At 31.4% G+C, this 11,675-nt stretch overlaps 1 protein-coding gene and 1 long non-coding RNA gene across 2 annotated transcripts; one reads left to right on the forward strand and one right to left on the reverse strand.

Moving 5' to 3' along the window:
- Window positions 1–479: 479 nt before the first annotated feature.
- Window positions 480–2,997, reverse strand: LOC143046942 (toll-like receptor 2). The gene has a single exon (XM_076219982.1). The coding sequence runs from the start codon at window positions 2,942–2,944 to the stop codon at window positions 605–607; it is 2,340 nt and encodes a 779-aa protein (XP_076076097.1). The 5' UTR covers window positions 2,945–2,997; the 3' UTR covers window positions 480–604.
- Window positions 2,998–3,339: 342 nt separating this feature from the next.
- On the forward strand, window positions 3,340–7,992 carry LOC143046952 (uncharacterized). The gene is made up of 2 exons (XR_012969327.1): window positions 3,340–3,435; window positions 7,549–7,992. It is a non-coding gene; the product is annotated as an uncharacterized LOC143046952 (long non-coding RNA).
- The last annotated feature ends 3,683 nt before the right edge of the window (window positions 7,993–11,675 follow it).

Raw genomic sequence — 11,675 nt, forward strand, 5'->3', positions numbered from 1 at the left:
GGCCAAATAAAGTACGAAGTTGAAGAGGACCAAAATTTCTAAACGTTTTGCCAAATACAGCTAAATACAATGTAAACCTAAGGTATAACCTTTACATTTTTTACAATAAAACACAGCCGTGGGCTTCCCTAACAAACACAGAGGATGGGAATTGTGTACAGGATAATATATGAATATAGGAAGATGTGGTATGAGTGCCAATGAGACAATTGTCCATTCAAATAACAATTAATAAAAGTAAACCTTTATAGGTCAAGGTACGGTCTTCAACACAGAGCCTTGGCTCATATCGAACAGCAAGCTATAAAGGGCCCAAAAAGTTCGTAAAGTAAAACCATTTAAACGTGAAAACCAACGATCTAATAAGACCACAAAACGGCACCTGAAAAAGTTAGGACTGTAGCTAAGGTAAAATGAGAATATCATTATTAATTAAGATTTAAATACAAACCATTGTCCAATTGTAAATTATGAAAATATTAAGGATAATAAACCCCAATTTTATAAAGCATAATATATAGCCTAAATTAAGTAGTTATACCACTATTATTTGAAGAATGATAGCGTTAGTTTTCTTCTGATTAAAAAAACCCGGAATATTGAATTATTCAAAAGCAGTTTGTGAGTCTGAAAGATTACCTTTCAGTAAAGTAATATTCGTTTCTAAGTTGTGAACTTTGTTTTGCAGAAAGGTAATATCATGCTTTACTGACTTTTCAAGAGAGTCTATACGTCCTCGAATTTCAATGATCATACATCGAAGTTCATTTTGTTCAAATTTGTCAGTTTTATTACTTTTCTTTTCCTCTTTCTTATTCCTTGCATGTGGGTTTTCAGTCTCGCCTCTGCCCAAACTGTTTCTATTGGTATTGTCATTTTTTTCTTGAAAGCAATCTAGTATTCGCACATAGAATTCCTCCTTGTTGTGCTCTGACCAAACTGCATACGTGGTAAATTTGATCAGCATTTTTAATGTGTTTTCCATTAGAGATGTATTAATGTCTTCTAGTTTAATACTGATCAAAGAATCTGGACCATATTCCAAAAATCTTTCATTGGCCAAACGAACCTCATACTTGCACCATGGACTCTCTACAAAGCTATTTGAGAGGATAAGAACTATTTTTCTACTGTTATCCATATTTTCTACAATATTGTCTACAATAGGTCTTCCATATTGAAAGTCTCTATCATGAATACATAATCTATATCCGTGCTGATTTTCAAGAAATGGTAAAAGATTATTTAACAACCAGTACTTATCTGGTTCGCTATAAATAACAAAACCATCAAATACAGGTGGTTGACTTGTCTTTTTACGACTTTTCCAAGAACGGCATGACCTCGAAATATGAACTAAATATCGAATGCGATATCTGGACTTATATGCAATAACGGCAAAGGCAAATCCGAATAGAACAGTAATTTTAACTGTAAAGACTATAGTTTCCAATTGTTGTTTGCATTTAACATCGGCGACCGACTTGCCAGCCATGTTTCTCGGACCTGTACAGATATATGCCCCAGGATAATTTTTGATCGTCACATTATTTGATACTAGTTCTTCAAAAAACGAAAGACTATCACAAGTACAGAATATGCTATTGTTTGACATGTCTAAAGATTTCAAAGAAAAAACTGAAGACGGGACTTTAATTTTACCGTCTAGAAAAATTCTATTGTTGCTGAAGTTGATTTCTTTAAGATACTTAGGATATCTAAAATGACTCCAATTTAAATAGTTTATTTTGTTGTTGCTTAGATCTAGAGTTTCTAAATATGGAAGCATGTGAAATATATTATAAGGCATACTTTTCCATCCTACATTTTGTAATGTCAACTTTGTTAAATTTGACAACGGTTTGAAGAGTATTTTAGATGCCATCGGACTAAACGGCAGATTGGAATATGACAGGTCAAGACTTCTTAGCCGATGAAGTCCCTTAAAGATTTCTAGATCTGTGGGAACTATTCTGAACGATAGATTCTGTAACATTAGATGCTCGATAGATGCAGTCAAGATTTTTGACTGTGAACGAGGTTTAATAATTTGGTAATATCTGAAAATACTAGACAGCTCAAGAGTATGCAATTGATAGAAACTTTGGAGTTCAATCTCGTGAAAGGAGTTTTTTGTAATAAATAACTCACGCAAGTCTGCCATACAGTTCAATACATTTGGTGGTATTTCTTTAAACATGTTATTGGTAGCTGAAAAACTTATTAAATTGGGAACAGATGTTTTATTAAAATCAGTGGAGTTATCGCCATCAAGACAAAAATTTGGGAAAGTAACTAAGTTGTTGAAGTCTGCGTGAATGATTTCGACATTCGTTTGACATTTGAATGTGATATTTCTTAATTCATTCCCGGTTATATTCAAAGTTTTCAAAGTCGGAAAATTCACCCAATCGCAACTATCGATGTACATTAGATTATTAAAGGCTATAGACAGTGTTTGTATTCGTTTTTTATCAAGATAACGAAATAGTTCATTCATTTTCGTTTCTGTAATGTTCATGTGATTTAGTATCAATGAACCATTCTCCACAAAACGCAAATTACTGAAGGCAATGTCTAAATCTACTGGAATTACATTATAACTCAGATCCAGATAGGCGAGAGAGGTAAATTCTCTAAAAGTATTCCTTGAGATGTACCGTATGTCATTCCCAGCAAGAATAAGATGCGTTATCTTACTTTTTGTCATATTATGAAAAGTCTTTTCAGTCACGTTATTCAAGGTATTGCTTGTAAATGTAAGCATTTTAATATTTTTCGGAACCATCGGAATGAAATCAAGTTTGTCGCCATGATTCGAACAAATCATTTGATGATGGTCGCATGAACATATTAATTTAGAATATTCAGAATAACAATTTCTAAAATCTGTAGCGATCACATCTAACAGCAAAAACAACGAACAGCACCAAAATATTATCATTTTTACATTAAGTAGATGTCTGTTTTAGCCTGAAAAAATAAATAAACACATATTTAGAAAAGAACACTATTTACTTGAATGTTAATGGAAAGTAAAATAAAAAACAAAAAACAAAAAAACCCGAACTTCGAGGAAAATTCAAAACGGAAAATCCCTTATCAAATAACAAAATAGAAATTTCCAAAGATAAGTTAACTTGCAGAAGATAACGCCACTAAACCACAATGAGACAGAAAAATTCGATATGGACCAGGCACCAATAACTCAAGTTATATACATTAGAACGATTTTCAATGAAACAACCCAGATATAATATGTACATATAGTGTAAAATACTGAATGTATTAAACCTCATAGTATTTTAAGTGCTTGTTTTTCATATGTTAAGAATTTTTCTTCGTCATTGTAGATAATTAACTCTTTGTGTAAAGTTTGTTTAGGTTGGGTATTTTCAATCACATCATACTGTATCTTCTATTCGTATAATCAAGGTAAGTTTTAACAATTAATCCTTTCTTGAAATTAACTGGTACAATTATATATGTATACATTGATTAACAAAACAAACCAAAATTCTGTTAAAGGCTCCAGTGATTTACAAACGAAATACTCTACTATTTTTAAACTGGTGTCAACCTATGCTGAAATGTTCTATAGTTTTGATCAATAAGTTTTTAATCACTCGGATCAAGGACATATAGAGCAAGAGCCTGTCAATTATGCAAAACCTTGTGATTAAACTTGGTCCTTGTGATTTTTTTCATTAGATCTAAGTACGAATTGAAATCCTATTTACCCAAAAAATAACATAAAAAAAATTAAATAATGCCCTATCAAGAGTTTACTTTTTTTCCATGTTTCATACCATTACATTTATACTATCTGAAATCACAGCAAAAAAATAAATGTAAGCAATATTAACACTACCCCCCCCCCCCCTTTTCATTAAATTTCCGATATCTTGATGTTAATTTTTTATCTTCCTTTTTCATAAAATCTTTCTTAATATTTGTTTTTCTCGAATATTTTAAACCATATCCGAAAAAAGAAACAAAAGTAGAGTAGAAATAAGCCTGTACATGTAAAATTAGTTTGAAAACTTATGATAGTTGAATGATATTCGATACATTATTATATGGTCATTAAATGAAGCTGCCAGTCTCCTGAATTATATTCTTTGAAAATTAGTGGTCTTACCTTAAATGAGATACGAGTAATATTATAAAAACCGAGCACTTGCCTTAATTGATTCCTCCCGTTTAAATGTTTATCTACTTCCTGATTATACATAATATTTAAATCAATTTCAAATCTAGTTCAGTAAATGGTTAGCTTTTCGTTTAAATGGAGAAGAGAGCTGGTTTCACGTTTTTAACATAGTCGCACGTTTTTAAAAAAATCATTAAATCGTTTATACGTTGAAATCTTACGAAGCACATCTGCATACCATAAATGAGTCTCCATTACAAATGTATATAATGACTGTATATATCATCGCCATGCATGAGTGAGAAAATAATTTATCAGCATTAGTTAAAATAATCGAATTAAAAAATAACGTCCCCCCCATGAATAAATAAAAACCTACTGAAAACGAAAGAAAAAAAATTACTTCACGACTGATTAAAACAATTCACGAAACATTATTCACTGCTACTGTAAAGAGTAATGGTAAAAGAATTCATAAAATTTGTATGATCCCAGCTTTTAATGTAGCAAACATTATGCTAATATAGTTTGTTCTCCTTTTAAAGAGAAATGTTGTAGACGGACCAAAAACAGAACTAACCAAACTTCTCATGTTCTGGTGTTTTCTAAAAAATTAGAAACTGAAATGTTATGGCGATATTTTACATACAGGACGATTGGCAAAGTTGCAAGCTTTGAAATCTTGGCAATGAACTGTTATACAGTAATTAACAATACTTTAACTGAATGTGTGTTAATTGTTGCAGTTGAAAATGTGGTATCATTTGTTTACCAACAACAACAAAAAACTAATGACAGCAATGAGAAAATTTAAATAAAGGTGAATATAAATGATCAAGAAAAATGTTTCCACAGTTAAAATATTCATAATACTGATAAGAAAAAGTAGGACGAAGAACTCGGACAATGTTGATCATATTTTGAAATGACCCCTTAAAATCCAACACATTCTCTTTAACGCCTTTTATCTTATCTAAAATGTCTAACGTTTGTGTCAATCATCTGATAAAAAAGAAGTTTGAAATTTTCTTTAAGCACAAAAATAACATAAGAACAGATCGAAAAGGAGAATTTAACCAACAAACGAAATTTTCAGGCCAAAAATCAGTTTTGCATCTCATATCTATGAAGGCGATATACTTGGGGAGGCTTATCAAGAGGGTATTATGCATTCAAAATTATTTGTTGGTTAGCAACTGTTGTTTATAATAAATGAATCTAAATTTAAATGTTCAACGAAGTATACATTTAATGACAGCAATGGCTTCGCGGAAATTTACTTCGTCTGCTTCAAATTAAAAAAAAGAAGTTTTTTTTAACATTCTCAAGATTTTTCAATTGGAACAGTAGTAAGAGTTGTAGTATACAGAGATATATTATACTTTTTCTAGAAATAGATTTCAGATCCTTTCTGTGTGATTACATTTATTTACTGGAAATTGCACGATAGCAAGCATATTGTCCCCCTCGACAGCTTCGAGTCTGGAAATAGTTGGTGTCTAGGGAGAAACTAAACTTGCTATTTTCCTCATAGCCAGTAAATACGTGCATACTATTTCCTTATGTCTTTCTTATATTGATAACCTAAAATTTCATTTCCATGACCTTATTCATCTTCAAAAACACGCCAGCAGGAAGAAAAATCTAGAAATATATTCTTTTTACCTTACATGCATCTTTGTAAATTTAAATTATATTGGTCCAAAGACATGCCTAATCAACGAATAAGTTAACAATGAACTAAAGTCAAAAAAGGGAAAGGTGGTAATAATTGGACATTTTTTTTTATGTTATTATATTAAAACACTAGATTTTCCTCCCACTTACTAATAATTTAATTTATCTTGCCTCCTATGCATTTCTAAGAATATAATTGGTTAAGAGCAACCTCGTGGAGATATTCCATATTAGGTTAGTAAGGTTCCATATTAGGTTAGTAGTGGAGTTGTGTCCCTTTATATAAATTCAAACAACACGGCGGTGAGAAAAAAAACTTAAAGATTTCAAAAGACGATGAAATGGATAATGAACTTTTATAGGCCACTAGACTAAATATCATCTGTCTAGATAGTCGGTAAGATAAACTCGTTACATAGTGTGCTAGTGACCTAATACGATATATATATGGGGTCAGTAAATTCCATATGGGGATTCGAGCTTCGCTCTCACCCCATATGGAATTTACTGACCACATATATATCGTATTAGGTCACTAGTGCACTATTCAACTAATAATATACATTTCATATAATCATTGCCTCTGTTAAATTGACAAGCGGTTACTGACAAAAAAGTGATGATAACTTACTAGATAAAAACTACAGATGGCAGGTACCAGTTTTGGTGTACCAGAACATGTGTCCCACGCAGAAATTTTGTTATAGTTAAGTATTGAGGTATATAATTGCATCATGTGGACTGAAAAAATAAATGAATGTAAATTCTAGGCTATTGTACTACACAAGTAAGTAGTTGCATACACAGGTTGGGGATTTCCTTCACATATAGGTCCAATCATATGTCAAAATTGTGGTCTCTTCACTTGACGGCATTCAATCAAAGTGAGGGAAAAATTCAGTTTTATGTAAACAAAAATATCTTGAGATTTTGATGGTAAGGATAGGTTCGGACAAGGCTCTAATTCACTGAATATCCTTTCTCTCTTGAATTTTGGCTAAAATTCTTGTCGGTTTTTAGCAGGATTTTACAGGTGAGGATTAGATTGGTATCAGAGCATCACATTTTTTGCCTTATTTGCAATGCATTTATAAATTTTTAAATCTCCATGCTGGACAGACACCCAAATTTAAAGGTTTTCTATATATTAACATAAGCACGCACACATCTTAGTTCCTTGAAACCATACATTTTATTTGTATATAAGCTTGAATGAATTTTCAAGAAAATAAAATCATAAATCTATGAAATTCTAAAGATTTATTGTAAAATAACTGGTTTCTGCCACCTTAAGCCTAAACATGATTTTAACATATCACAAAATGTTCCTTTTTAAGAGTTCTACAGGTGTGTGGTATTATATTTCTTTTATTAACAGTCAAGGTATAGTTCTGTTTGCAATCAAATAATTTTTACATGGATTTTAAGAATTATCAAATATCAAGACAGATAACTCTGTATCCCAATACAAACAATGACATTCAATTGATTAGTTTTAAAATGATTATGTTCACCAAACAATGATTTTATATCATAAATTATATAGAAATAGCAATTACAAAGAGAGAAAAAAGTAAAATAAGCCTCAGCATAGTACAAGAAAAAGCTGATTATACTGTATATTACCTGTTATAATGATTTATTTCATATGATATGGACATTTTCTTATTTATTTACTTTTTTAACTATGAATATATGAATTCTTCTTTTTTTTATAGGTCTACTACATAGTTGATACTGTAGGACAGGCTATAGAAATAAGAAAACTGGTCTCTCTCATCAGCAATAGTGTGGCAATTCTAAAATTTCAACATAGGCCTACACAGCTAGCTCATGTGGAGAAGAGATATGAGACTGATTGCGAATAAATGTACACTTAGTTTAGTGCATCATGGATCTACAAAGGGAAACATATGTACCAAAAATAATAGTTTATTCATAACTAAGCCTTTTTCAGCACTGCAGTCAACAGAACAATGATAGTGACAAGAATTGAGACTATTTAATACCTCAAACAATGGGAAAATACTTCTTGAGATCAGTTGTAAGTGGTTTTATATCATGCATGAAACAATAAACTTAAGTAGTTTTAAAAACTGTTGGATAATTCATACACTGTACAAGACAACTCGCACAATAAAATTTATTAAATACGAACACAATCATTTTTTTCTAATTTTTTTGCATTGAAAGCAGTTTGACGGCAAAAGACGCAAATAATGCTTTAATAAATTTGGTCTTACAAAGCCTATTAATGTTTTCTTTTGTGCTATAACCATATAAAATGCATGTATTTTTAATGGTAAATGACTATAGAGCTCAATCAGACTAAAAAAATGGAAATATATTGTTTTCAATGAGTGGTTAAAGGTGGCAGGTACCAGTTTTGGTGTACCAGAACATGTGTCCCACGCAGAAATTTTGTTATAGTTAAGTATTGAGGTAAGTAGTTGCATACACAGGTTGGGGATTTCCTTCACATATAGGTCCAATCAGATGTCAAAATTGTGGTCTCCTCACTTGACGGCATCCAATCAAAGTGAGGGAAAAATTCAGTTTTATGTAAACAAAAATATCTTGAGATTTTGATGGTAAGGATAGGTTCGGACAAGGCTCTAATTCACTGAATATCCTTTCTCTCTTGAATTTTGGCTAAAATTCTTGTCGGTTTTTAGCAGGATTTTACAGGTGAGGATTAGATTGGTATCAGAGCATCACATTTTTTGCCTTATTTGCAATGCATTTATAAATTTTTAAATCTCCATGCTGGACAGACACCCAAATTTAAAGGTTTTCTATATATTAACATAAGCACGCACACATCTTAGTTCCTTGAAACCATACATTTTATTTGTATATAAGCTTGAATGAATTTTCAAGAAAATAAAATCATAAATCTATGAAATTCTAAAGATTTATTGTAAAATAACTGGTTTCTGCCTCCACAGCTGTCTGCACAGTCTAATACGTTTCAGCCATTCATTTCATTGTCTCTGTGTTAGTTTGACAAGGTGTTACTTATATATCAATCTGAAAAAAAAATAAACTGACAAAGGAACAAAGTCTGGGGTTTGTATACGTTAAATTCCGAAATTAATGTCACGGCCATTGACAGTTTGATGCTTTAGCCGACACAGTTTCATCGATATTAGTGATAACATAATAATGATAATGCTGTAAAAAAAAAAAAAAAAAAAAAAAAATACAACACACATAAATCAGACAATGTCTTCCTATTATAGGAATCAACGGTAAAATTCAAGGTTAGACTGACCTGACTTTATTATGACACATCACCATTCCATAGATCTGCATACTAAGTTTGGTCAACATAATGTCTATGAAACAAACGTTATGCAATGAACACAAATAAGACAAGGTTTTAAAAACATAGGGGCCAAAAGTCAGAGTGGTCTGAATTTAATATAAGATACACCCAATGTCCATGATGCATCTTCATACCAAGTTAAGTGAACCAAAAGATATGAGCCGGAAACGAACTGGATAAATATTTACCATTTTAGTGGTCAAAGGTGAGTCAAGGTCAGAGTGAATTGACATTGGTTTATGACTAACCCCAGTCTGTGATGCAACTGCATTCCAGGCATGGCTAACCTAAGTTTTACTGTATAAAAGTAGATAAGAAGCAAAACGGATGGACAGACTGACAGACAGACGGACATATGGATTTTTATATACCACCGAACTTTGTATACAGGGTTTATAGGAAACCAAGGAGGTCAAAATTAGGAAATTTACGATGACCGACTAGAACACCGAACATCCTTAAAAATTGTAAAAGCAACCATTTGATATTAGAAATGTACAGTACATATGCCACAATTGACGATTTCTTAACTGGAGGGAATCCAAATGACTGTTTATATTGTTTTTAAAGATTGTATGGACTCTAGGGTAACCAAAAGTGCATGCCATTTTGGTACTATTTTGGGTGAAAATGGTGTAAAAATAATTGCTTTTTTTTGTAGAATCAAATGCTTCACGTACGTTACTTTATGAATTTTCTATTTTTAATTAAATGTTTTGGTTCCCATGGAATGTATGTAACAGCTGAATTTTAGGCTTCAAATAAAACTCAAGTCGCTTTGGTAGGGTTGAGGATAGTTATTTATCAGATATGTAAAACATCCAGTCCTTTTCAGTAATGGGAACTGAATAACATATATGTTAAAGCCTATAGTGAGTCTGCTATATTATCTTGCAGTTAAGCAATAATCCTTTCCATATAGTGTACTTTGTGCTTCAAAAAGGTAATATGCTTTTCACTGCCTATTCGAGAGAGTATATACGTCTACAAAGTGTTTCAGTCATTTGATTAAAACGTCTATTAATTTCAAATAATATATATCGAATTTCTTCTTATGCATTTTGCTGTCCATTTACTGAGTACATTTGTATTACATTATTATAAATCTTTTCTTTGCATGAATCGGTGAGTTTTGAAGTTTTCATCTTCTATATTATAATTGTTTCGGTCAATTTGATCATTTTATTCTAGATAAAAATCTAGTATTCGTGCATAAAATTCTTCCTTGTTGTGCTCTGACCAATCTGCATGTGTGGAAAATTTGAGCAGCATATCTAATGTGTTTGTCATTTGAAATGTAGTATTTTTTTCTAGTTTTATACAGATAAAAGAATCCGGACCGTGTTCAAATAGTCTTTCGTGGGCCAAGAGAACTTCAAATTGGCACCCCTTACTCTCTGCAAAATTCTCTGAAAGGTTAAGTACTATTTTTCAACTGTTCTTCCTATTTTCTACAATATTGTCTATCATTATTCCTCCATATTGAAAGTCCCTATCATGCATACATAATTTATATCCATGTTGTTTTTCAAGAAACGCTGAAAGACTATTATACAACCAGTTCTTATCTGGTTCGCTATAAATAACATAACCATCAAATACAAGTGGTGGTCCTGTACTTTTTTTTTAATTTACAAAAACTTAGGGATATCGAAATACGAATCAAATATCGAATACAGTATATGGATTAATATGCAATAAAAGCAAAAACATATCCAAATAAAATAGTTATTATAATTGTGTAGGCTATAATTTCGAATTGTTGTTTGCATTTAACATCATCAACCAAATTATTAGCAATGCCTTTCGGATCTGTACACATAGTGTATGCTTCAGGATAATTTTAATTGTCACATTATTAAATGTTTGGTCTTCAAAAAAACGAAAGACTATCACAAGTACAGAATATGCTATTGTTTGAAATATTTAATTTTACCGTCTAGAAAAATTAAATTGTTGCTGAGGTTGATATCTTTAAGATACTTAGGATATCTAAAGTGACTCCAGTTTAAATAGTTCATTTCGTTGTTGCTTAGATCTAGATCGAGTTTCTAAGTACGGAAGCATGTGAAAGATATGATGAGGCATACTTTTCCATTCTTAATTCTGTAAAGTCGACTTTGTTATATTTGACAACGATTGGAAAATTATTATGGATGCCATAGGTCTAAACTTTTGATCGGAATATGATAGGTCAAGACTCCTTAGTCGATGAAGTCCTCTAAATATTCTTATATCTGATCTAAACGGTTTATTCTGTAACATTAGATGCTCGATGATATTCGGAACCAGGGGTTTGTCTCAATGATTAGAACAAATCAACTGGTAGTGGTCAATGAAGCATACTATTTAAGAATATTCAGAATAAATAGTACTAGTACTAAAATCCGCAGTGGTCGCATGTGATAGCATAAGAAAGGAACAACACCAGAATATGATAAATTTTACATTCAGTCGATGTCTGATTCAATCTGAAAACGAGAAAGAAACAAATATTATGATTCAAGAATCAAAATT

This window comes from Mytilus galloprovincialis, chromosome 1, assembly GCF_965363235.1.
Source record: "Mytilus galloprovincialis chromosome 1, xbMytGall1.hap1.1, whole genome shotgun sequence".
NCBI lineage: Eukaryota > Metazoa > Mollusca > Bivalvia > Mytilida > Mytilidae > Mytilus > Mytilus galloprovincialis.

What these genes read in the sequence shown, in the direction of transcription:
- LOC143046942 (XM_076219982.1), bottom strand. Translation starts at nt 2,944, where the DNA reads ATGATAATATTTTGGTGCTGTTCGTTGTTTTTGCTGTTAGATGTGATC.